The following is a 25,707-nucleotide window of genomic DNA, read 5'->3' as shown; positions in this document are numbered from 1 at the left end:
TTTTCCGTCTGAATGATTCAGGCGAGCCACGACTTGTCCTCCCTGAAACTATTCATAAAGGGGAGAGGATAACGGGCATCGCGATCGAGCACGCACACCGCATCCTTGGTCACCTCGGCGCCAAGAAGACGCTCGAGTACATACGCAAACACTACTGGTGGTCTTCGATGTCAAAAGACATCGAGAAATTCTGCACGTCCTGCGGGACGTGCCAGACGACCAAGAAAAGCAAACTCAGATATCCGGGACTGCTTCACCAGCTCCCGGTCCCTGAGAAACCTTGGGAGTCAATCGCCATGGATTTTGTCGGACCATTCCCGACGAGCCTGAGTTATAACTACCTCTGGGTAGTTCTGTGCCGACTAACGTGCCAGGTTCACCTAGTGCCTGTGACGACCCAGGTCAAGACTATTGAACTGGCGCATCTGTTCCTGCAACATGTCGTGCGCTTGCACGGCATGCCAACATCCATCGTGTCAGACCGTGACACGAAGTTTACGTCTCAATTTTGGACTGAGTTACACCGACTCATGGGTGTTAAACTCAAGTTAACTACCGCATTCCATCCTCAAGGGGATGGCCAAGCAGAACGAGCGATCCAGACGGTGGTCCAGATCCTTCGGTCATTCGTCCGACCCGATCAGCGAGATTGGGCCGTGCATATACCCATGGTAGAATTCGCATTGAACTCAAGTGCGAACAAATCAACGGGATTCGCCCCGTTTGAGTTGGTATACGGATACCTCCCACAAATGACCGTGTCTCTGCCGTCATCCGAATTGCCGGGGGTGAAATCCTTTGCCCAGCGGGCCCTGGACAACATCCAGGCCGCTCACGACGCTATTATTAAGAGTCGTGTAGAACAGGCTATCCAGGCGAACCGACATCGGCGCCCTGATTCCCCAAAACTGAAGAAAGGGGACTACGCATATCTTTCAACGAAAGATCTGAACCTCCCCAAGGGGAGGGCACATAAGTTGTTGCCAACTTATATTGGCCCCTACGAAATACTGGAGGTATTTGAGGACTCATCAAACTACGTCCTCAGGCTTCCCCCAGTGTTGACGCAAAGAAATATCTTTGCGAAGTTCCACGTCTCACGGCTCGCACCTCATGAGCCGAATGATTCTGTGCTGTTCCCTGGGCGCGCCGTAGAAGTGTTTTACGACTTTGGCGACGACCCAGAACGGGAATACCAGGTTAAGGAGATCGTCGACCATCGATGGGACGACGATAAGTCTTTATGGTTCCGTGTCCGATGGGGACTTGGTGACCTTACTTGGGAACCCTTGGCCAACGTAAACGATCTAATTGCGTTGGATGACTACCTAACAGTACAAGGGGTAGAGAACGTCGAGGAACTGAACCGTCAACGACGGGATCAGACGCCGGACAATAGATCCAGCGGACCATCACGACCACGGCGTGAACGTCGCCTACCGGTCCGATACCAGCGGATATCAATGCCTTATCACGGCCAACTATGGCGTTGAAGCCATGAGTTGCCTAAACTGGCAAGTCCGGGAATATCCGAATAATATCGGATAAATGCGACGAAAGCGGGATCAAATCCTGCTTCCTACCATCAAATTTGAAATCGCTCAAATGAACGCTACTGAATCCCCCTCGCTGATTCCTCCCTCGACCTTTCCCCATCAAGGAGGCCCTCGTAGACTCCAGTCCAAACTCCCCACCTGTAAGTCCCACCACGGATGCTGCCATGTCGTCAATGGACGACAACTCCACAGTCGCTCAGACTGTCACCCCTGGAACGCCCAGCACGGGCGTTTTAACCCCAAAACAGGACCATTTGGTCCTGCCCACTCGCGTAAGCGCGAGTGAGAAATACCCCCACCTGCCGCGTTCCACGCAGACAGGGCTCGATCAACTCGAAATGATTACAGAAGTCGTGTGGGCCCGTATCGAAAAGAAACTCGAGAAACGCAAAGAGACTACGTTCGAAGACGAACGTAGGAGTGATGAGCTCGATGAGCTCAGGAACAAGTATGAGATGCTGCAGAACGAGGCCGACGACCTGCGTTCTGAAAACGACCGTCTTCATCGACGGGTCGAATCCCTCCGAAAGGCCAACGACGAACTCAACGAGGACGTCTTTAGAGTCGCGCGCACGGCGAGGGGACGCCCTGCGTCTCCCAAACCCGCCCCGATCACATCTTCTGCTCCCTCGTCGTCACGGCCCACTGTTCCCCAAACCATCGTTATCCCCAGGGTTGGCCCGGTGGATCCTGCGTCGGCCAAGTCTGCGCCGTCGAAAAAAACCACCTCTTCCAAGAGATGGGCCCCCACGTCCGACGATGACGAGATGGAAGGCAAATGGGTCGTCGACCCTGATGCCCCGTTCGAAGAATTCGTCGCGAACCGTCCACCCGGCTACCATTACTACGAGTACTACGACGCCAAACTCACTGAAGTGCATGGCGAACCCCTACCCCCACCGACATATTGTCGATCGGTGGCCCTTCCTACCCGCTTCTACGACATCGACCATGTCGATAGAATCGAATTCCCAGACGCGGCTGCGCTCGTCCGCGACAAAGAACCTAAGTGGTTCGAGTTGGTTCGTAACTACATACACACCGAAGAGGGTGTGAGGTTCTATGCTACAATGTACCATCTTGCCTGGTCGTTCAAGACGGGCAAGCCCTCGCAAGAGGACGTCGACACCTGTACCGATTGGTACAGGGTGGCTACAAACAACCGCGCCTCACGAATGCGTATGTCGCGCAACGACATTGAGACGGAGGCGAAAAGACTTCCCGACCAGTACCCCCCGGCTCGTATTGCACGGATGTACATCCTCGCGTGTCGATGGATAAAACCAATGACTGACGACGCTCGTGAGCGTCGTAAAATTCAACGCCAGGAACGAGCACTTATGTACTCGAACCCTCCCCCAACATCGTACTCAAACCCGCCTATGATGTACGCGAGCCCACACCCTGTGGCGTATTCAAACGCCCCACCTCCGCCGCAATACCCCCCTCCGACGTATGCACACTCGTCGGTGTACGAATCCGCCCACGCACCACCAGTGCGAGGGCGTGCTCCCTCTTCTCATGGACGTGGCCATCCCGCGCACCATGTCCATTATTCGCACCGTCGTCAAGACGAGGATTCGTCCATGAACGACGCTGATGTCGAGACTCGTCACTACGACGACAACTATCTGAGTGACGATGTCGCTGTCGACGCGGCTAGGTCCACGACGACTCGTAGGACTACGTCGAATCGCCCATCCGGCTCTGGCCCGTCCGGGTCAGCGCCGCGTAAACGAATGAGGAACTGACCCCCCTCATCCATACCTTCGTCAACGACAATGCCGTCGTTGATTACCCACTTTCGTCAACGACAAGGCCGTCGTTGATCAATAATCTCTTACCTTCGTCAACGACAATGCTGTCGTTGATTGTCTACTCTGTACCCTTCGTCCTTCGTCAACGCAATCGTCGTTGATTATTCATTTTCTCGTCGGCGACAACTCTGCCGTCGACGACCTACACTGTCAACATCGTCACGGTGGACGATGGTATTTAATAAACTCACAACAACGAGAAAGTCGTTCCATCGTCGACAACACTGTCGTCGAGATCTGGGTGCATATGTTCCAGGAGAAACTCTAAGTGGGCTTCGCCTACAAAATACTATTATAGCCTCCTGCAATGAGTGTGCCCCCGTTTGCATACATTCTTCGTATGTAGAACGTTTTTTTTATTTCTTTAAAAATGCTTGCTTTCCCCTTGTGTATATATGGCTAGTACCCTGTCTGCGATCTAGTATCGCAAGGGAGGAGGATGTGAGGCCCCGGCCCATGTCTATATTCCGCCCACAACATCAGTTGATGTTGTGTTGTGTAATAATTATGTCGCAACGCTAATTTAGCGTCGCGGAAGCTTCTCTATTTATTTGTGCCGAGAATGTATAAGATTGTATATAAACCCTCGGGGTAGCTGTAAAAGGCAGATTAGCCTTTACTTCTACCCCGTCAATATACAGCCAAATCAAGCGTATACTTAGACGGATTACTGAGGCCTGAGGCGAACGGGGGAACGGAACATTACCGTCCCCAAACCAGTAAGACAACCTTTCAGTATCACAGTCTTGTGAAGAAAGAGGCCAGATATCTCAAGCTAGCACTCGGAGACCCTGCGGCAATGGCACATTGTACATATCAATCGTGTTTTAACTTCTACGCCTAGTTTAGGTTCTCATGCAAGCAACTTGATTGACAATGCCTTCCCCCACTGTTTCACATTATCTTCACTCGCCCTCACTCAGGCCCGGTGGCGTCTATGTACTACACAACAAAGCATCACAGTATGTTCGCTCTGCGCTGTACATGCAAAGCCAGTTCTTGAAATGCAATCCATTTTTCAATGTATGCACGCAGTGCAGGTTTTTTTTTGCAAAGCAAGGCGAGCAATCTAGTATGACGAGATTTGTTGGAGCGTGAAGGTGTAAAATGGTTGCAGTGGGCAGTTTATCAATCTATTTTGAATGAGGTGATCAAGCTTCCATTGTGCAGTTGGCATTCGTGACCGTTTGTGTTGATGACCGATATCATGTGTGTTGACGTATATAGCAACCCGACGTGGCGCACTGAGTCACACATATTGCGACTACCGGCCGCACTGGCAGCGAGATGGATCCTATTATCTCTCTAACCTCTCGTTGCGCGCCGCTTTGTATCTCTTTTATCTTGGCTGGCCAAACATGTATATAATGTCCGCGACTTGGCCAGAACACGACATCTAACTATCGGATTGATATCGCGTTCAGACACCTGCTGGCTGATAACAATGTGTCCAGTTCAATTTCATTATAATTATTAGGGAACTACATTCCACTGCTGGAATGCCATACATCAGAACAACGTCCAGAGGTCAAAGTCCTGGGTCGAAATGGAAGTGAAGGATGAATGAAAATCCGGGGCCTGCCACTTGGACTGACAGTGGTCTCAAACAGTGAGAGGTGCAGTTGCAGAAGTCGTTGTTGAGAGTGATAGAAAGCGCGTCCCATTGGACATGGAAAGAGCCAATCAGCTAACCTGATTGACAGGATTCGAGCGCTAGTTACATTGATTCGGGTAATAGGCAAAGTGGATGTTGAGGAGGGCACTGACGCGTGGCCGTCCAATAGGTAGATGTGTAGGCAGGACCCAACGTCGAAATGGAAGTGAAGGATGGATGAAGACCCGGGGGCCGCCACGTGGACTGGTAGTGGTGCCAACCGGCCGGTGGGAGCGAGGCTTAAGGACGCCATAGATGCGAGGCGACCAATCGGAGCGCTTCAACCGTAGCTCTCCCCAGCTTTTAGTATATGTAGAGGACACTAGACACGCCGGCTGCTGTCGATGTCATGATGCCAGAGACAGCAGAGTGCTGCGATCAAATTGTTGGGCTCTTAGCCTACATGAGGCATTCCCATGATGAAGTTTCTGGTTAGGGTGAAGGTGCATGTTGTGACCTTTGTTGTGTATTTGTATCGGCGCTAGGTTTTTGGTTCTGGTTTTTCGGCTCTGTCCTGTATTTTGCAACATCACTTTGGCGTCCGCTTGTGCCACCACCCCACCTAATCCGGGTTTCAGAGGCTGCGGTTGTCGGGGCCGTCGCCACGCCACTTTTTTGGTGCCCATCGGTCGCGCACAAGTGTGAGTCATTTGCTTCGGTACCGAAGCGTGTGAAATTGGTCCCGCCTTTATATTTTATTCCTCTTTTACGTATCGTCCACCTTGCTCCAGCCATGTCCCTCCAATACCTCCATCTGGATGTACTAATCGAAATCCTGAGCTATATCGAAGTCCGCGATGTCCTTTCCATGCAACGCGTGAGCTTCAGATCGTCCGTCGAGATTCACTTGTTCATTGTCAACTGATTTGCAAACAGACTTGCAAGGATATCGAGAGAGTTACTCAGCTTCATGCTGTATGGAAGAGTGTTCTAGAAAACCAAATAATTCCCTCTGGTCGATCAGTTCCGCTACCTTCCAATGCCCCTCTCTCTGCTCATTCCGCACGCGATCTTAAACAAGCAACAATATATTCCATGCGATTAGGACGCAATTGGACGTCCGCAGAGCCCAGGGCGTTCGCGCGTACCCAGTTCTACATAGGAGCGCCGGCTACCTACGTTCAGATTACATTCTTCATCCCAGGTCATGGCGGAAAGTATCTACTGGCCGTCAGTGGTGGCAATCGCGTGTCGATATGGCATCTGGGATTGGATCTTAAAAGAACCTGGAAGATACTTGGCTGGAATATTCAAGGGGCAATTGTCGATGCGGTTCCCAACAGTGACAGCGGGGCTCGCGCAACGATAGCTTTATCGTACGTTGCAAACCAGTGCGTCCTTCGAAAAATCCCTTCAAGTGTGAGTTGAATGACCAATATACTCCAGACATAGATACACCACTCTATACAACCTGACCTTTTCTGGTGATGGGAGTGGACACGCAACAGCTACCTGCGAGCAGATATTCGAGGGCGAGCTCCCTGGTCGACTGAAGATCCTTCGCGGAAATCTTGTTGGTTTGTACAAAAGGTCTCACCTCCAAGGATATCTATTCAATTATGAGAGCCAAGTGATGATCGAACTTAAGGGCGCAGAGCCAACGACTCAACATGTCAGTCAGAATCCATCATCCACGTCGTTACTTCTCATCCGGACTATGAGCTTACGCAATTCTTTCATTCTATCTGGCAGCACGGAACATGTTTGGCGATGGAAGTTCTAAGCGATTGCGTTATAATGATTCAACCTCAGAGCGTCAATATTTTTGCATTGCCTGAGGTCGCGCGGGACACCGAACCTCCACCAGCGGAAACAAAAGTGTTCCAGGCACAACATATCTCTACCGCCTTCCGTCCCGGAAACTCAGATTGGCACTCTGGCGTTATTATTCCCTACTGTGCTCCATATCCAGCACAACGTGCAACTCATCCCTCCCACCCTATCTCCCTCATCCGCGAAAAGAGTGCAACAATCCTGAGTCATTTCTTGGTCTATTGCCCACCGGATCCTCAACCATTTGTCGTTCGTGCTCGTCGCTCAAACAACGACCCGCGCCCTCGTGATTTCACCGAACTGCCCCTCTGTATAGCTCAAATTCGTAATGGTGTGCGCCAACATTTTTTCCCCGATGTTATGGCTTCCCCGATAAGCGGAAGAGGGATATGGTTAGAAGGTTCTCCCACTGAGGAGAGATCGACCGAACAACTCGTCCTCTTCAATGCATCTGAAGAGGTTATAGATGATGACTTGCGATTAAGTGACATTGGAAAACCTGACAATAAAAAGCGTACTCATAAAGGAGCCACGATCGCAGCCAAAGAGATGCCGCATGCTGTCAAGGATTGTACATATTGTTCTTTCGATGACGGGACCGGAAGAGTAGTTGTCGCTACTCGTCATGGACAAGTCCGCATCCTGCAGTTCGGGATCGCGTGAAACGACACTGTAACTAGTTTGTACAATAGTTTTGTTAGGGCCAAGGACCCCATTCTGAATACTAAGCTGGCTTATTCTGAGTCGTTCCTCCCCTGGCATTTTTTATACCCGCAGGCTGCTTCAGTCTACTCTGTACCGAACATTCGAAACCTGCTCCATTACTTGTCTCTACTTGTCTCTGCTCTTTGCACCCGATCCTTCACATCCTACTTCCACGTCTAATATACCCGATAATGATGAGCAGCAACCCGTATCCTTACTTTGTCTCCCACTCCTACGTTCACTCAGTTTCATTCGTACAACTCGGTGAGGTCTTCTGCCACAATCGCGCAATGGAGCAATAGCCTTTCTCGCTTCTGAGTGGAGCATTAGTACGCACGCCTTGGTCCTTCTAAGCGTGATTTACTGCGTACATGGGGGTGTGATTACCCAGAACATAAAAGCATCCTGGCTCACGTTCCTGCGGGCAACACCGACTGGGCTCATTGTGTTGAAACTCTTGCTTTCTTGGGAGTCATAGTACGCTGTGGCGAACTCACAACGTGATGTTGAGACTGTGGCGTCATATTTCCTTTCATGGTATTCCTGCTACCAATGTCAGTGCGCCATTGAGGCGACTGCGTATAAAAGCAGTAAAATAATTTTTCGCTTTCGTCTCCCTCGGTCCAACAACGTTTGATTGAAGTGAGAGTTCACTTTCTTTTCGGGTTGGTCTTTATGACTGACGCCCACTCTAGCGTAACCCACAGTGTTCAATCTTATAGTGCAACCACGTTTGACTGAGCGTAACACGCTAGCGTAAATCGCAGCGCTACCATTCTAATACATTGATGGAGTTACCCTTAGTGGCGTATGCGAGATAGTTCGTCCACAATCAATGGACAGTTGAGCGACAGCTCACTGGTGTCCAGGTAATATGCAGCTCTTAATTGGGAGTAGATACATTTTCCTGATTGATTCTCATTTCGTGGCCTCGACGATTCGGTCGGTACTCGAGGGAACTGATAGGCCACCAAAAGGTCCACGCACGAGGTTTTTCAGGACGTTTGACGATGTAGATCTATGTAAAAGAGGTGCGAGCACTAGGCTGTATGACAGACAGCATCGGAGTCCTTTCGGCAATCGGTGACCCAGCTTTTGGATTTGTTCCCACGCTGTGTCGAAAGATTGAATGACTCACTTCGTTAGGCCGTTGGGCCACTCTCTGGAAGTGTTGTCTACCGTGAGTCGCCGCGTTTACTACCTCAATCTAGAGTGCTGTCCTTCATATCGTCACTCTGCACCGGCATTTGCACACAAGAACTGTCGTGCTCTTAGCAACGAACTAAAAAGGTGAAGGATGCGGTTGTTCTAACTAGCACCAAGACTGCAACGGACCAAGTTATTGGGCTACTGCTCATCAATCCCATTGGATGCGCTCTGCATATCGTCGAATATCCGAAACGAATGAATCCTCTAAAAGGCGCACTCAGAACGATTGCGATGAAAGTCAACAGGGCGATGGGCCTCACCTATCTCGTTCCCATACCCAGCGGCAACCTTTAGCAGAATCTCATTCAATCCTCGAGACCCCAAAATGTCAATATGATCGCCCGTCGTTGCACCACCTCTCAGGTCAAAATCTTCTGGCCGATGGGACAGCTTAAACGATCGTGAGTCGCGAGTATCTCAGTTTACCGCGGAGAACTTGAGGGAGATCCCGTACCTCTATCGTTTTAACATGAATACCGCCAGGATTCCATTTCTTTCGTTTCCATCCCTCCACGCACATGCCACCCAAAGAAATCAAGCTCACAGTCCCGTCGCCCTCCCCAATGCGAACTCCCATGCGAACCTTGCACAGAGTCAGTGCCATTTGAAGCATAACGCTAAGGACTGGATTTCGTGACTGACCTTCGCCTGCTCGTTGTCGATATTCACCACTCTGTCAATCCAGCTCTCCCTGGCGAGGGGTAGATCCAATGGCGGTCGCAAGTCGATGCCGCGAAGCCCCCCTTGTAACCCCGGAGTACAATCCGTGTCATTAAGACACACAGCGCCCGCCGTGTCCACCGGAGAACCTTTCAGTCTATGGTAGGGACCGCGGGCATACCAGTACGAACGCTAAATCAAGAGGTGAGTTCCACTTGACATGGAGATACTGTGACGAAAAGATCATTGCCTCTGTGTCCTTCCCGTGTCCGTAAACACAGTACATCTTCATGCTTGGTGCATTGGGGAGTCTAGGATCCAAAATTGGATCCAGTGCCGAGTAAAACCAATCAAGATAGGCTCACTGAATCTCCAGTGGATTCGTCCATTTTCTGAAGTCTTTCCCGTTCTCTTTGAGTTTACCTTCGTCCTTCTCTATGCCATTAGAATAATTCGAATACAACATTTTCTAATCGTTGTGTGCATTCCATTCAGAATCTGTTCGGGCTAGTGGCACCACTCAACGAACCTGCCACGTCTCTGGGACATGCTCGAGAATGTACTCTGCAGCTCGCGTGGACGTAAGATTACCTACGCCAGGGTTTTGCTCGACGACCTGTACAAGTTGGCCCCGGGCATCCAAAGAAAGATCTACCAATCATCCATGAACTTGTGTTAAGGTAGGGGACGACAATCTGGAGCCAACTCACTAGCGCTCGGATGAAGGCTGGACGATAGAGCCCTAAAAGAGAAAAAATGTCCATAAGTGTGGTTCATATTTGGCAGATCGTCTGGAGCGTGAGTCGCATTTCCCCAGATGACATCGCCACCCTGTTTACCCCGAAATCACCACGGCCCCAGACCGGAGAGCGTCAAGTAAGCTAGAGGATTAAGAATGATGAATTGGGTTTATACCTTCATCCAAAGACTTGCACTTCCTGCCCACCCTCTGAACAAACTAGCGCGTTCTCTGCGAGAAAAAAACTTCTCCAAGACTGGGATCGTGGATAATGCGTTCCGTACCTCAGGAACAGGAAGTGTGTAATATATCGCAACTCAACGCACCGTATGTCCCGGCTGGGTTCATCTCAACAGTGTCCTTCATCTCACCCGACATGAATGCAGTCATAGCTTTCGGCTATCAGAGTGGCTGTAAATCATCACTTAAGCCGCAGCGGACCTGCACACGCACGACGCCCTGTTGGCGCTCAGTGAATCAGCCCGGAGTTCTGGACCTCAAATGGGATGCAGAAGCGCTTGCCAGATGCGTTCCCGCGATAGATATGACGGCTTCTATGTGGTCCTGAATCATAACATCATCAAACCTCGATGATGTCCGGATGGATAGGGAAACTGACTTCCACCCAACGCGGGCCACCGTCTCCGAAGCCTTCAGCTTCAACCCACTTAAGGCTAGAATCGGTTAGACAGAGGTAAATGGGGCAGTCAAAGATACCAACAAAAACTATTTAAAAAGAGCGGTAATGGTGAGCGTATTGGGTCGACTGGGGGCGTCCTCACCGTGACGACCTAAAAGCGCGTGAATACAGCCCGAGGGCTCCTTTGGATTAGTAACCTACCGTGGCGCCCATACTATGACTTCATGACGATACCGCGGATAAGCTAACCGTTACTCTCAAAACGATTCGTCCGCAACTCACCCGACCAGCACGGTTTTCCCATCGCGTTTCCTGCCGGTATGTGATCAAAACCTGCAGTTAGTAGCTGGAGGTAGCCCCATAGGTACACACTTAAAGTGTTCTATGCTGAGTTTAAGCCTATTTGGAGATCAGGTTTCAGCGCCATTCCCTAGGCATACGAGTTTGGCGGTGGGATGAGAAATTGAACGGACCTTGAGAAGAAACCGTCTCTCACTTCCATATTATAGTACGAAAGTCTCCAATCGTATGCCGCCAACATGAGATTATTACTATCATAATTTATGGCCGCAAGATTCTCGATGGCTTTTGTCCATATCCAGTAGCCTGGGACAAATGTCGATGCAGCATCGATGCCTTGGGCAGGACGGACTTTAATGTCTGGAGAGGGATCTAAACCTGTTATGGGATCTAAGGAGAGAGCCTTTATCCATTTGTCTCTCTCAGTGAGCACGGCGCGTATCATTCTGATGATTGAGAATTCGCGTTCAGCCAATAGGGAGTATGATATAGAATGCGCCACGACACGACGGTCCATGGACGTACGTGGTGGTGCCCCATAGGCGCTTCCTAAAGTAACTCCTATACTCTGGAGAAGTGGACCAGGATTCGAGCCCAGTAGAAACAACTCCTGGAACAATTATCACTGGGTGTTTAGCCGTAACGCCTTGTTGACGAAGCGCGTCGCCAACAGCAAAGTCTCGGCCCTGGAGCCATTGGCGAGCCGGATCAAATAATGATTGAGACATTTGTTTCCACTCAAATGCGAGAGAAGTGAAGTTTGAAAGTTCGGGCATTGAGAGATTGAGATCGAATTCTTCCATAAGAACGGCGAGATGAGGGGGAATGGGAGGGAGAACAACATATGTTAAGACGGTCCCAACTTTGAGGCACAGACGAGTGTCAGACAACGAAAGACAGAAGTCCCAAAATAATCGCCGAACATACGAAATATTCCGAAGACAAACAGCACTCGTCGTCGAGCGTAAAGATGCCGCTGATAGAAATTACGCATCATAGGAAGACGCGTGAGCAGAAGAGTCCATCACAAGCCCAGTGACAGTCTCACTTTAGCTTCTCGAGCATGTATATGCAAGCGCGATATCCTTCGCGATCGCTCGCGACTTTTCTCAAGGGGACCCAGTTCACGGCTTGCACCGCTCGAAGATTCCTCAGACTCGGTGACTTCTGTAACAATTAACGTTGGTTGTCTTCCTTCGCCCCTGCCTCCCCATACGCGTTGTCTGAGATTCGCAAACATTTGCACCTGGTAGTGGCGTAGGCAGGTGTCCAGCCTCGTGGCGGCGGAAGAATGGCGGAATTCCCACGCCGCGCCGCGGTCGCCCTTGCACCCAAGTGACTAGAACTCATTCTTGCTACGAAAACTGAAATTGAACTGGCTCGGACCCTGCCCAGCATCTTCTTATGGCTGGAAGAGTATTATGAAATGTGCTTTGACAAATTCCAAGATTGGCTTGCAGGCCCTCCTTTTTGTTGGTTTGGGATGGACAGGATTGTATGATCCTGCTGGGGCCGCGGAAAAGTGATTGCAGCACTTGCAGCATATATACAACATGCCTGATCTTTAATTTACATATCCTTTGGATGCATTTAAATCGTGATCGGAAACTTTAATTTGGCAACAAAGAACATCCAGCATGGCATCTTGGGGCTTGAGCGGCACCGCCAACACGTAGGACGGGCTGTCTTTGCCATGCATATCATGGCCTCAGATTGTGTCAGCATTTTTCAGCCTGCATCGGCATTGTCTGTGTGTTGCATTTACATCCCAAACCCTAGTTGAACAAATTATTGCAGTTCTATCAATTTGTTTGCAACTATTGTCCCCTCATTGCTTTCCAGACATTATCATCTAGAATGTTCGGCTGCAGATCGGATATTGATCGCTACTGACCCGTTAAGTAATACTCACTTATTCTTTGCATCTTCTACTGGTACTGGTATACTGTTTGCGGAGGGGTCCAAGTAATCAAGTGACATTCGAAATGCAAATATTCCAACAATGCGCGCACTCATTGGTGTGCTTCCTTCGATGGATAAATGCTAAACGAGAATCATGCGAACTGCGCCAATCGATTAACGCGCCTTTCTTCACCAGAGTAGCAATTAGCGAAAGATTGTTTTCGGGGCTGGCATCCTTATCGCGGCAGAATTGTGGCCTTTGTGAGGAGAACTGCCCATAGTCACACCATGTGCGTGAGGTTAGACGCCGAGTTTCATCAAGTGCCGAGGCACTCCCAACTACTCCTATAACAACCATCAACGGTTCAGGTTGTGGCGTTGCGGTGAGGTGGGTTACCAGCCGCTCTTGGAACGTTGTGGTTGCGCATCATTCCCAGTTCGGGAACTGCCATCAGCCTATGGAGCGGCAACTAAGCGACGACGGCAAGGCCAAATGCTCTTCATCTCTAAAGGTTTCCCGCTCTTCACTAGTCCCTCCCCTCGTTCACGATCGCATCGCTGGCCGGTTTTTCTCGCGATCTTTCCCAGCCTCCCCTTTTATCACTCGGTCAGAACCTTGAACAATTTCTCCGGTGCCTTGCTTGTGCTTTGAACATCACACTTCTATTACATACCGCTTTGAGCTTTTAGCCTTTTCAGTTTGTTCGCGTCCGGAACGCTCACTTCCCAGCTAAATACCCCCATCAGAATCACTTTTTTATCTCTCACCCAAGAACTGGAGGCAAAGTGACTTGGTAGATGTCCCTTAAGGTAGACTTCTTTGTAACAATGTTCCGAAACTAGCACTGACCCCTGCTTCCCCCTCTTCTGTTCAATAGAAGGAGTTAGAGAGCCACGACGATGCTGTCAGAGCATACGATGAAGAGGATTATGAACAGGCATTGCGTATCTTTCAGGTTAGCCTACGAGTTACACGTGTCACCTGCGCATGGACCTGAACAATCCACTTGATAAGGCGATACCTGTCACGTCAAAATATCATTTCAATATTGGATTGATCTACGCCACTTTGGGGGAACACGAACGTGCTGTTGGTGACATTCCTCATCAACATCGGGATGTTAGGTCTCTCACGTCGTCTTGTCCCAGGTTGATTCCTTCAATGCTGCGACCGAACTCGACCCATATCTCGCCGTTGCGTACGTTTATCATGCCTCGTCATTGCTGCTCCAACAGACCCACCCATGAGTTCGCATAGCTACTTTCAGTGCGGTGTCAGCAACTTCCTCTTGGGTCGGTTTGAGTATGCCCTCAAGGATTTTGAAGAGGCACACCAATACTTACGGGGGAACCAGACCATGTGGGTACCACGTTTTGGAAGGACGTCCAAATTCAAATTACTGACTCGATTCATAGTAACTATGAGCAACTGGGACTCAAGTTCAAGTTGTTCTCCGCCGAAGTGATATTCAATCTGTGCGTGTGCACCGCTGAACCCACCGCGTGCCCTTGCTCTTACTTACATTGCCGTCATCACTAGGGGTCTATGCAAAATTTATCTTGGTCAGCAAGTTGAGGGAATGTCCGATTTGCAAAGAGCCTCTCTTGAAAAGGCAATTCCTGAGCATAGCGTGATAGACGATGCAGTTCGCGATAAAGGCGCAGACTACACAGTTTTCTCTATTGTAAGCCAAGCCGATCTCAGCTTGTACAGTTGCACTGGAATTGACGCATAGTAGCCTGTTGGGATCTTGTATAGGCCTTCGGCGGTGAAGTTGAAAAATGCCCAAACCAAGGATTATCTTGGAAAGGCAAAACTCATTTCCGCCACGGACAAAAACGACACCTTCACCACATTCACAGGTGCTACTCGCCTGAACCGTGGCCAACTGCCGAGCGGGGCGCCTTTGTCCACTCCCGCACCTCCATCGGGATTAACCCGATCAAACACAACCGTGTCCGCGCCCGGGGACTTGGCAAATGCAGCGAAGTCACGCAATGATCTTAGTCCAGGTCGCTCCCCAACCGCCGTGACGCGGTCTTCTGTCCCATGGAGCAGGCCTGTGGCGGTGCGTGGTGACACCACTCCAACCCCCGTTTCACTGGGAGATCAGGCTGCAACCAGAGGGCTCTTTATTCGTCCCCGGAGCGACGGCCCGAGGCCGCCAACGAACGGGGACAGTGAGACTTTCACTCCACCTCCTCTCAGAAACGTACCTCCGCCGATGACACGTGCAGTGACGGCACTGGTCATCCCTGGTGCTCGTCAGCAAGCCCCTGATGTACGCGGGCGGCCATCCCCACAATCCGAGACCGAGTCTGAACAGAGTCCAGTGAAACCGGTGGCCAAGGGTTCAACCCAACTCGCAGATATTTACGATGAGTATTTTGAAGAGGAAGATCAAGTCCCTCTTTCTCCTTCTCGCATTGCAGGGTGGGTGAATAAGACGGCGGCTGTTTTGTCCCCCACACGCACGCGCAGCGGGTCGTCGAAGAAGTCGCCTACCACCGGGTTTGGTGGAAGTGTGGGTAGTCTTAGAAGGACGATCAAGAGAAAGGGCTCCGCGTTCCTGAAGGGGAGTCGAAGAAGTGCATATGATGATGAGGAGGAAGGGTATGTTAGTGGGGATTATGAGGATTCAGAGTATGCCCAGACAAAACTTCGTGTCAAGGTAAGCAGATTTCGGATATTTCACTCTTGAGGAAAGGGCTGAGTCTCTTTCCCGCTTTTTTCTTTTTTTTTAAAAAAAAACAAAGATTCACTATCAAGATGACATACGTGGAATGATCCTTACATCCGATATCGGCCTAGTGCAATTCAAGGACAAGGTATCCTCCAAATTCAGTAGACCCTCTTCCTCCATGGTCTTCAAGTTTTTGGACGAAGATGGACATAAAGTTTCGCTCCTTGACGAGAGCGATTTCGAGATGGCGATCGAGACCGTTCGTAATTCGTCCAGGGGAAAAGCTGAAGGGAAACTTGAAGTCTGGTGTTCGGATCGTTGAAGAAAAAAGGAATTGATTATTCACGTTCTTCGTTCCCGCACCGACAGATGTCCTTCAGCTTCCCCTGCTGTTCTGCCGTAATTGTTTGCTCGCACTTCATAAGCTCTCATTCAGTTCATAGTTCATACATAACGAAATTAGGTTGTACCTATAGTGACGTTGGCCTCATGGACGCTCGATCTTCGTTTTCGAATTGCTGTACCCTCCCTTTGTGTTCTTTTGCTTCATTCGCTTTCATGGCATTTCATAGTTTGTGATTTGCTATCATTCAGGGCTAGCACCCTTGCTACAATGTGCCAGAACCATCCCATCCAATTCTATCTTCCCCTACATTTTGGGCGACATAATAATACAGGGAACACTTTGTCCTTCACTTTCACTTGGCACATCATGTACAGAAACAATGCTTAATCCGTGTCTATTGCTTCCCATTGTGCTAGTCTGGCCTGGAATCCAAGAGGCCACTCGAGGCTTGTGGTGGTGGTGTGTTTGGCCTGGTTGCTGTCGGCGTTCCCAGCTGAGAGAGCGTGTCGGTGGCGGACACGACTGGGCTAGGGACGTCCTCTGGGAGAACTTTGCTTGATGGATCCCAACTCAAGAAATAATTCTTGAAAAATTGCCTCCAGCTTAGCTTGGCGGGGATGAAATGACCTGCACAGGAAGTGAGGTTGATTCATTTGGTCACCATTCGAAGGATCACACACACACACCTCCATCATGCCACATTACTCGTGGATGTTCACACGCATCAATGAGTGTCTGGGACCTCTTTATGCCAACAATCACGTCGTTACGTCCGAGAATTTGGACGCTGGGCGTTTTCAGCTTGTCGTCATTGAATATAGAAGTGACTTTGGAATCTATGGGTTTCTAGGACTGATTATATCAGCAAAACGGAATTTTCGTTGTGGTTCTCGTCACTGACGAATCCGGAAACGTAGATTCCGAATCGCCTTTGCGCGCGTGGAAGTTGATGCGAAAAAACAGTTGTGTCGGTTCACACATGGGCAACAATATAACAATATGGTGGGGAACTCACAAAGGCGGGTGAGGTGGTTTACCGTCGGTCGAGAGGTAATCGAAGTGGTGCGGTCGTTCAAGCTTACCCGTGGGTACAAGGAGTTAGATAAGGTTTTGGCAATTGAGGAGCCAGTTAGGAACACACGAGAGCCACAGTCATTGCTGCCATAGCAGCGCCTTGGCTGAACCCCAAAACCCCCTATGGAAACAGTCACCAGGGGGAAGGATGATGTGGTCAAATAAGCAAGCCCTCGGGAGACAAATGGGCCGTTGCTCACATCAAAAGGAACGGATTGAGCGGCCAGGATGTCCCAAATGTACTTTATGGACTCCTCCGCCCGAAAATAAACTGTCCGCGTCTCGTTACTGAGCCACCATGCTCTAGGGGTGAGTTCCGGTTCATCAAAATTCGCTATTGAGTCGAAAGCAGGCGCTGCCCCTGCTACATCGCTTGGTTTGAGTTCGATGGGAGGGTCGATGATAACTGTGTCACAATTGTGGGACAAGATAGGACGAAATATTGTTACTTGGGCGCACCAAATTCTACAGATTTTCCGCAGTACTTCTCTATGGCAGCGAACTAGTAGGGGCAACGGTGGAGACATGAAACTGATGTAGGTGTTGAGGCCTGCTCGTTGTTGAACCATACCTTCTTGTGAAACACATTCTTGTTCTGGGAGTAACCCGGGAGACAAAGGACGCGAACGACCATCAAAGCAAACACAGCCAAGGCGCTAAGACGACGTGTGAGCAAGGATCTTGTGTACAAACGTTGACATCGAGACCGGAAAGCGCGTGGCGGACCGGTGGCGATGATGAGCTTCCTGACGATGAGTGCTTGGCAGCATGCTGCGGTAAATATGATGTGGGTATGTACATAGCGCCTTCTGTGGCTATTGTATACATGACATCTCTTATGGTTCCATTGCTTAGAAATATGTTTGCTGTAGAATCTCGGAGTATTGATGACAGTGACCATGCAGTGCCATACTGAAAGGCATGTGGTCAGCGATCTGGTCTCAGCACGACTGCCCTGTCATCGTTTTGGTCAGAGGCCCTTCTGAGTTTCTTCGAGGTTGGACTGGCTGATGATGAACGGCTCCTCTTCCTCGAGGATCATTCAGGGGTTGTTTGTGGTGATGATGATGATGACGACGTGGGTTGTGCTGGTGGGGGGACGCTGACAGATGCCATCCGATTCTGGGTAAATGGTCAATGTTGACCCACCATAGCGCTATTGAGCTCCGAAGGGTATCAGGAGGGACGCTGCGTATAACGTCGGGACTCTAACTTTTGAGGAGTGACAGGCTAAGGTTGGCGTGGTAGCATTTGGTGGGGACGGTCAATGATTGCTGTATTTCACGTTTGGCAATTGTAACCGTGAAATATGTATCGTTAGCTCGGAGTTCTTGTTGTGCAATGATACACCTAATTAGTCACTCAGCGCCTAGGACATACTTAACTGGTTCAGACGCAACGTTGGACAATGTCGAGAGGCCAAAGTCCACTCAGGGTGAGGGTGTTGCTTGGCAGTTGTGCATGTGTACATGCGCCAACTGAGTGAGGTATATCCATCTCAGCTCATTGATGTTGCAGATATTACAGTCCACCTCCCAAACCTTCGAAATCAACGATGTCGCCAACAGATAAGGTTAGGTTTAGTGGTGGAAACAGCCAAGCAAGTGCCAGTCGACAGATCATCATCATCCGCTGAGTGACGATCTACTCGATGATTCAGTAGAGAATACCATTCAGCAGGATCTAGGGGATCTGGGGAACAAGCCTTCCTTGCCCATGCTTTGTTTAAGCATTACTAACAACGACAAGAACCTTAGGAGACCCATCACGAGCCAAGAAGCATGCAAGGGCTCTCATCTCCGACAACGCACACCTCAAGGATGCGCTACGGAGATCATTGGAAACCCGCTCATTCAAAGAAGTTCGGTGTCTGGGTTGGTAGTCCCTCTTGGTCTCGGTTTCTCCGCCTCATCGCTTGGTTAGAAATCCGTCGGCCTGACTTGCATAAACCACCTGCTACGGCAGAAAAGAATTAGGGAGGAACGCCAGGCCCGGCTCGAAGCTTCCTTCCGTAGGAATTTTCGCGGCGATAGTGTTACCACCTTTCTACAAGCACTCAATGCTTACGGCGAGATGTACGATAGCGATTTGCATTACGGACGCAGCATTCCCATATTGCAGTCGAGCGGAACGGGGAAATCACGCCTTGTAGCAGAGGTGCTAAAAAGGGTATATCGCAATCAACCGACCATTCTAGTCAAGCTCTGTACTGATTTATGCTCTAGAGGCCTGGTCTAAGTATTTGCTTCCGCGAGTTGGTGAGGCCGGCTCCCCCCACGAGATGAGACCATGTGTCGATTCGTGGAATCAACCGATTATTTTGTATGTTAACTGCCGAAGCTAAGACAACACACTGATCGACCCCTTTAGGGGGAAGAGATGGCCGCCGCCCTCCTTGGGGCATTTTTCAAAGAGATACACAAATGCCTTGGTTACAATCCGAAAGATGATCCTGAGACGCAAAATGAGTAACTGGTCGCGCGGATCTACGTCGCGTGGGGTGTCCTTTACATCAGTTCTTGAGGTGGCCAACCACTCCCTTGCATCAATGCCGAAACATCTAGTGAATCGACGACAACAGATTAGCACGGAGAATGATGTGGGCATAATCAATAACTGGCGTAATGACCTGTACGAGCACTTTTGCCTGAAAGCGGTGGAGAGTCTGGCTATTGGCCTTCAGCTTCAGCGCCTCAACCATGATAAGTTCATCATCGCTTTCAACGAATGCACAAACATCAAACCGCCGGTTCGATCGTCAAACGTGTCGCCGGGACTGACCCGAAGTTTCTATCTCCAGTTCATGGGATATCATTGTTAGCACTGCAACGAATGATCAAAGCTCAAGACCCGTTTTCTATCAAAGGAATTGACTTTTGGCTCCCTTTCCTTGATACAAGCTCCACGATTGCCGAATTCTTTCATTCACGCAATGAGCTAGGTATCATCAGCCCGGCACGGTTCTTTCAAAATGCTCCCACCTTGGCCCTATCTAGGTTTTGACATGATGGTTGAATCACCTGCAGTGACTCCCAGGAACGCATTGTCGTACAACTGTTTACGGGATTATGGCCGCCCGGTAGGACTCACTTGTCCTGCCCTGTCGTTCTTTATTTATTGCAATGCATCTGATGGCAGTATTGGTCAACCTATGATGCGCCCAATTTCCTGTACGCATCCAGAAAAACGCTGCAGATCCACCCTATCTTGATCCCATAAGTGTTAATCATGTCCTTGCCACATTTTCCCAACGATTTCCCGTCGAGCTTGCGATGAGTGAAGCTGGATCTATTCTCGCCGCAGAAGGTGTTCGCAGCCATATGCAAATCCTGATGGGAGTTATTGACCGTTCCTTTATTGAAACGGTCACCCCTTCCAAGCCAGCACTAGCGATCGCGGCTATGAAGAAGTTAATTGCATCACGGGAGATATATGTACAACGTTGCCCTCAAGACTTTTGTCAACAGCCTAATAGTCAACAAATCCATCCTTGAGCGAGGATATCCAGGCGAATTGTTCGGCCGCGTTCTGTTGACTCTTGCACGGGATCGGGCAACTACATTCACTCAAAAGCAAGAGGTCCCTACGATATCGGCTAAGGTGTTTTCGACTACCCTACTTGGCCAGGATCTTGGGTTATCCCCCAACGATCCTCAGTGGGAGCGGTTCTTGGAAAAGATGGACACCACGCATATCAACTTTACACACATTTTCCAGCAGACGGAGGATGTCGACGATTTGTCCTTCGATCTCTGCAAGGCGTGGTGCTGTGGAGTCGCATTTGTAATGTAGGTTCCAACAACCCTGTATCGACGGATTCATTGTTACCTACAGTGGAAGGCTTGACCTCCCATTTCAAGAGGGCAGGGCCAGTTCAGTTACGTAGCCTTGCAGTCGAAGATCCGGCTGCTTCTGACATTCCTTTGGAGCTTGCTGGACCTCATATTGAAGGCAAGAAGCCTCCATTGACGGTGGTACTGCTCATGGATTTGGGCACTACATCTGACTTTGTATTGGAGGGAGGATTGCTGTGGCAACTTAGCTTTCAGCGTGCGCAACATCCGAAAGCGCATGAACACTGAGGAGCAGGCTATATGCCCACTGAAGAGGCTATAGATGGTGCATCAATGCTCAAGGACACACAGATGAAACATACACTGAAATCAAAGATGTCAAAGACCAGCTCGGCACCCTCTTCAACCAATCAGTCTGTAATTCGCACATTATGGAATGAAAGTCTTTTACAGACTTAAATAGGAATGGCGGGCCCTACTCGAGTCTTCATTTCGTAGGAATTATCATGGAGATATGCCTCAAATTTTCCTACAAGCGCTCAATGCTTACGGCGAGATGTACGATGTCGACGGCGCATTATGGACACAGTATTCCCATTCTGCAATCGAGCGCAACGGGGGAAATCACGCCTCGTAGCGGAAGCGCTGAAAAAGGTGTGTCACAATCAGGATTCAGCAGACCACTCCAGTTGTGCTCTAGGTGCCTGGCATAAGTATCTGCTTCCGCAATTCGAACCGTCCAGAGGCCGGCTGGCCTTCACAAGATAGAGGCCATGTGTCGATGGGTAGAATCGACCGAACGATGTGTTTGGTATGTTAAGTATGGAGGTCAGGATGACAAATTGAACGACCCTGTTAGGGTGAAGAGATAGCCGCTGCCCTTCTTGGGGCACTTTTCAAGGAGGCATGCGAAGGCTTTGGTCGTAATCCAGATGAGGATGTCGAGATTCAAATGGGTGCCTCATCTGCGCTGCGTGGGGCGTGTTTTGGGTCCGTACTCGAGGTGGCTTATCGGTCCCTTACAACCCTGCCAGGTCATTTGGTGGCTCGACGACGGAGGAACATCGCAGAGAAAGACCTTTGTGGGATTGATGAATGGCGTAAAAGAGCTGTACCAGCACTTTTGCTTGGAACCGGCGAAGAGTCTGGCCATTGATCTCCAGCGTCTCAAACATGATAAGTTCATCATTGTGTTCGACGAGTGTACCTCCCGTCCGGACTAACCCGAGGCCCCTATCTCCCACTTATGGGATGTCATCATCAGCACTTTTGCGGATGGTTAAGGCTCAAGACGAATTTCCTATTGACAAATTCAACTTTGGTTTCTTTTCCTCGATACGGATCCCAATTTTTTTAATAGGCGAGTGATGGGACGTCAGATTGACGTCAAGCTGCCAAAGTCCGCTCTGAAGCTAAAGATAGAGGAAGACCATGAGGAGTGTGGCACTTGGCAAAGTGCTCCTTCATGGAGACGGTGGGGGTTCGGTCATCACGTGGGAAGGCGCCACTGATGTGGAGCGAGTGGGAAAGATGAAGTGGTTCCAACGCAACGTCATATGAGTAAACAAGGTGGCTAACACGGCAGGTTGACACACACATATGCAGTGAGGCAAAATGTGGAGGAATACACTGAGTATCCCTTCTGCATAAGGGGAATTGCCACCACGGGGGAATGCGTTATCGCACAGTTATCACTCCGTGCGGGGCACGGGGGGTCACATTGAACGGTTTCAGGAGTGCAAACAGCGTGGCCATTGCAGTGCAATTAGAGCCCGGGTAGCGCCGCGGCAAGTCCCTGATTACATGTGGGTTGGACTTATTGCTAGTTGGGATAGGTCGCCGAGGTCATAGCTATCGCTCGACCAATAGTCGTCTAAACCAGTGCGCGAATTTTCTTTTCTCCGCTCCAGACATAAAAGAAAGGTGTGGCTCGACCGCACTCGGCACGGCGGGACCGAGATATCACAGCAATTTAATTTGGGCACGGTCATTTGTTATTGTCATACTGTATCGTAAGTTTGCGCAACGCATCAAAGCCAAGAGTACAGATTCACATAAGATCAACAGCAGGCTTCACAAGGGCAGCCTAAAAATGGATGTCAGTCAGTGTTCTCATGCAAAACCAAGCCCAGGGAAAGAGAGGCATGTGAGGAAATCGAAAGGAAATCGATACCCACAGATGATATCGGCGATACATTCACAGCATCCTTTGCAGCACTCGAAACAAGCGAATGCGATGAGGCAATCCTTCGCTAAGCCTCCGCCTCGCATGCGAAGGGGGCGGCCCCAGATAGATTGCTTCTTGTTGGCTTCTTCCGCGGAGTGTTCGCGCACCTCTACGGCGTCAGGGGGTCAAAAGGACGAGCAGTGGTCAGTCATGATGTCACGCAGATAGAGACCCGAGGGATGTACCCATGTTGGTGGCCTTGGCGAATGGCTGCGAGTTGACGGGTGCAGCAGCGGGGATGTTATTCATATCAACAGTTGTGGACATGACGCTTGCTTGTGTGCCCAGGGAGTTGGGTAGTGAAAGGGTATGGCAATTACTCTGTGACATAAAGGGAAATATAAAAACACTTATGTAAGACAATACAGTAAAAGAACGAAAAGGGCAAGATGACAAACTCTCGGCATCGAAAATTACTTGTGGGGTGACTCTGTGTGCAGAGTAATATGTTATGCGAACGATGCAACCAACCGAGTTCAAGAAGCCAATAGTTAGGCATCAATACGGTTGAGTTTGCGCCATTTGGCAGCATTCTCATCAGCACTGCCTTCCCAAGTTGTACCCTCCATAACCGCTGCTCTCCAATTGGGTTGTTTCGCAAAGGACTCTTTCAATGCTTGGAGTTCCGAAGGATTTGCGAACGGGTTCGTTGGAATGAACACCTTTCCAAATGCACTGGAACCAGGAACAGGACCATGCGAACGAAGAAGTCGTCCGCCGCCGGCTTCATTATTGCTTGGACCTTGGTTGTAGCCATTGCCACCACGACCACGACCGCGACCACGACCACGACCACGACCATGACCACGACCACCGCGACGACCACGACCACCGCGACCATCGTGACCACCGCCACTAACACCACGATCGCCATGGTCATTGATCCAATGAACCCAAGAGATAGGGAGAGGGATAGCTCGATCCCCGCGTAGTGGCCAGCGACCACGCACCCGCATTTCATGAAAAAGAAATGCGCCGTGAAATGGCAATCGATTACCGTGTCCGGAGTTGTTTATCGCTCGGCCATGATAGACTTCCAACGCCTCCGATTGAGAATGGTTAATGAGAACATAGCGCCTTTGCTGCAGTAGGGGTGGGTGAAAATAGGCGTGGCTTCAGAGACTAGAAAACTACCTCCGGGAACCAGCGTATATAAAAGTAATACGCATCAAATAAGCTATGGTGGGTTGCGCACAGTCGAATACCGTTTCGGGCCTCGTGCTCCACACTCTTTGCCATTGCCGGCACGAAACCACGGTCCTTCAGGTTCTGCCACTGTACCATAATCAGTCTCTGATACGGTAAAACACTAATTCATAACGCACAGTGTCGTGTTCTACCTTTGGGATTATGTGGCAGTAGCGCAAAGCCGGTGGTTCGGCCAAACCACAAATGACACACAAGTCCGCATCCCGTATCTGGATTCCTCTGTTGAAGGTTTCCGTTGCTGATAGTGTAGAAATGGCGTGGTCCGAATATTGGAATGGATTACCATCTAACAGGGAGAACGGAGCTGGAATCCACTCCATGTGAGGCAGGAGCGAAGGGGTAATTAAATGAAAATTTGTTATGCGTCACGTGAAATATGCAGTGGTTGTCGGAAAACACGGAATTTCGTTTTAACGCGTTAAGAGCTCTCAACGCGTTTCAACGCCTTATTGATCCGTTCCAACGCTTTATTAATTCGTTCCAACACTTTGCTAGTCCGTTCCAACGCTCAATGCAAAAATCAAATTGTAAATACTCAGCCCCGCTGTAAACATCCCTGTTCACAAACGCATGGACGCACTTCCCCTTCACTGCCAACCACGGCTGCAGCAACTGTACACTCACATTTCCATACCCTGTACTTCCAAGCCACATGGGAGTCCCCCATACTCAGGCAAACACACGTTCCATGATCCATTGCCACAAATTACCTTCACTTGCTTCACATCGATGACGTCTACCTACTTGACGGTCAAGCCACTCTCACAGCGAACGACCACTTCAGCAAGGGACAAATCCCCAACAACCCCACCGTTCTCTTCCTGTGTCATTTTAACCAGTGGGGTTCCATATGGGAGGCCGGGCGCTGAGTCGTAACATGTCATTCAGGGACAGCATGGACAACGATTCCGACCACACACAGAGTGCACCCCCCATCAACTGTCAGTGTCCAGCATAGGAATCTTCCTTTATCGCTCCATGTTCCACCACCCTCAATGTCCACCGCACATTCTTATTTAAGCCACTTCGTTCACTGAGTTCTGATTTGTGTTTGCACTCATGTTCTCCTCAATACCACTGCTGAAATGAACAACAATCACGTTCAACTTCGTTCGAATTCTAACTCCACATAGCACCACCATTGAGAGCCACAATGAGTTAGACCTCAATCCCACAGCGGGTGTACACATATTGAGAATACTAAGTAACTTAGCCCATATACACTCAAAAGGCCTATGATTGATACAACTTTATGTCAACATATCAGCGCGGAGCTGAGAGTGCATGGTAGTGTAGCGGTTATGAATGTACTTACTATAATGATCACAGTGTTCCTTGGTTCAATTCCCACCTGTACCAACCATTTAATGATATTTAGTTCTGGTCCTATTCCGAAATGTGAGTCACCAAAATCGAGG

General features: G+C 49.8%; 9 protein-coding genes across 9 annotated transcripts; 5 read left to right on the top strand and 4 right to left on the bottom strand.

Annotated features, from left to right (window-relative positions):
• The first annotated feature begins 5,578 nt into the window (after positions 1 to 5,578).
• EI90DRAFT_3154615 (uncharacterized protein) lies at positions 5,579 to 7,544 on the top strand. The gene is made up of 4 exons (XM_039065939.1): positions 5,579 to 5,844; positions 5,904 to 6,358; positions 6,414 to 6,639; positions 6,720 to 7,544. Exons 1-4 carry the CDS (start codon positions 5,761 to 5,763, stop codon positions 7,461 to 7,463), a joined length of 1,509 nt encoding a protein of 502 aa, XP_038916067.1. The 5' UTR covers positions 5,579 to 5,760; the 3' UTR covers positions 7,464 to 7,544.
• Positions 7,545 to 8,862: 1,318 nt separating this feature from the next.
• EI90DRAFT_3145614 (phospholipid/diacylglycerol acyltransferase) lies at positions 8,863 to 11,829 on the bottom strand (the record flags this gene model as incomplete). Its single annotated transcript, XM_039065317.1, has 17 exons — positions 8,863 to 8,918; positions 8,975 to 9,104; positions 9,169 to 9,297; positions 9,357 to 9,566; positions 9,625 to 9,685; positions 9,740 to 9,843; positions 9,904 to 9,965; positions 10,085 to 10,205; positions 10,290 to 10,369; positions 10,440 to 10,512; positions 10,663 to 10,677; positions 10,733 to 10,839; positions 10,951 to 10,973; positions 11,036 to 11,065; positions 11,126 to 11,152; positions 11,227 to 11,499; positions 11,579 to 11,829. The coding sequence occupies 17 exons, from the start codon at positions 11,827 to 11,829 to the stop codon at positions 8,863 to 8,865; spliced, it is 1,752 nt and encodes a 583-aa protein (XP_038916066.1).
• Positions 11,830 to 13,753: 1,924 nt separating this feature from the next.
• EI90DRAFT_3145613 (uncharacterized protein) lies at positions 13,754 to 15,961 on the top strand (the record flags this gene model as incomplete). Its single annotated transcript, XM_039065316.1, has 9 exons — positions 13,754 to 13,765; positions 13,834 to 13,911; positions 13,971 to 14,075; positions 14,105 to 14,154; positions 14,214 to 14,315; positions 14,372 to 14,431; positions 14,496 to 14,640; positions 14,695 to 15,627; positions 15,713 to 15,961. 9 exons carry the CDS (start codon positions 13,754 to 13,756, stop codon positions 15,959 to 15,961), a joined length of 1,734 nt encoding a protein of 577 aa, XP_038916065.1.
• A 235-nt stretch (positions 15,962 to 16,196) lies between these two features.
• On the bottom strand, positions 16,197 to 17,829 carry EI90DRAFT_3289458 (serine hydrolase-domain-containing protein; the record flags this gene model as incomplete). The annotated part of the gene is made up of 9 exons (XM_039067172.1): positions 16,197 to 16,612; positions 16,672 to 16,831; positions 16,887 to 16,914; positions 17,001 to 17,062; positions 17,127 to 17,180; positions 17,260 to 17,465; positions 17,519 to 17,561; positions 17,631 to 17,715; positions 17,786 to 17,829. The coding sequence occupies 9 exons, from the start codon at positions 17,827 to 17,829 to the stop codon at positions 16,398 to 16,400; spliced, it is 897 nt and encodes a 298-aa protein (XP_038916064.1). The 3' UTR covers positions 16,197 to 16,397.
• Positions 17,830 to 18,438: 609 nt separating this feature from the next.
• On the top strand, positions 18,439 to 19,858 carry EI90DRAFT_3057693 (uncharacterized protein; the record flags this gene model as incomplete). The annotated part of the gene is made up of 5 exons (XM_039060314.1): positions 18,439 to 18,494; positions 18,587 to 18,933; positions 18,983 to 19,279; positions 19,331 to 19,381; positions 19,430 to 19,858. Coding segments are annotated over exons 2-5 (539 nt in total), but the record flags the coding sequence as incomplete, so codon positions are not given.
• Positions 19,859 to 20,331: 473 nt separating this feature from the next.
• On the top strand, positions 20,332 to 22,288 carry EI90DRAFT_3154611 (uncharacterized protein; the record flags this gene model as incomplete). Its single annotated transcript, XM_039065938.1, has 4 exons — positions 20,332 to 20,468; positions 20,527 to 20,828; positions 20,894 to 21,069; positions 21,713 to 22,288. 4 exons carry the CDS (start codon positions 20,332 to 20,334, stop codon positions 22,007 to 22,009), a joined length of 912 nt encoding a protein of 303 aa, XP_038916062.1. The 3' UTR covers positions 22,010 to 22,288.
• A 590-nt stretch (positions 22,289 to 22,878) lies between these two features.
• Positions 22,879 to 23,410, top strand: EI90DRAFT_1014593 (uncharacterized protein). Its single transcript, XM_039051373.1, has 2 exons — positions 22,879 to 22,999; positions 23,057 to 23,410. The coding sequence occupies exons 1-2, from the start codon at positions 22,946 to 22,948 to the stop codon at positions 23,246 to 23,248; spliced, it is 246 nt and encodes an 81-aa protein (XP_038916061.1). The 5' UTR covers positions 22,879 to 22,945; the 3' UTR covers positions 23,249 to 23,410.
• Positions 23,411 to 23,571: 161 nt separating this feature from the next.
• On the bottom strand, positions 23,572 to 24,162 carry EI90DRAFT_2920180 (uncharacterized protein; the record flags this gene model as incomplete). The annotated part of the gene is made up of 2 exons (XM_039054729.1): positions 23,572 to 23,822; positions 23,895 to 24,162. Coding segments are annotated over 2 exons (519 nt in total), but the record flags the coding sequence as incomplete, so codon positions are not given.
• A 40-nt stretch (positions 24,163 to 24,202) lies between these two features.
• On the bottom strand, positions 24,203 to 24,609 carry EI90DRAFT_3145612 (uncharacterized protein; the record flags this gene model as incomplete). The annotated part of the gene is made up of 2 exons (XM_039065315.1): positions 24,203 to 24,355; positions 24,406 to 24,609. The coding sequence occupies 2 exons, from the start codon at positions 24,607 to 24,609 to the stop codon at positions 24,203 to 24,205; spliced, it is 357 nt and encodes a 118-aa protein (XP_038916059.1).
• Between the last annotated feature and the right edge of the window lie 1,098 nt (positions 24,610 to 25,707).

The sequence above is a fragment of the Cantharellus anzutake genome, assembly GCF_015039405.1.
Source record: "Cantharellus anzutake strain C23 chromosome Unknown EI90scaffold_23, whole genome shotgun sequence".
NCBI classification, from domain to species: Eukaryota; Fungi; Basidiomycota; class Agaricomycetes; order Cantharellales; family Hydnaceae; genus Cantharellus; species Cantharellus anzutake.
Note: the sequence above shows the minus strand (reverse complement) of the source record. Positions and strands in the feature narration are given on the sequence as shown.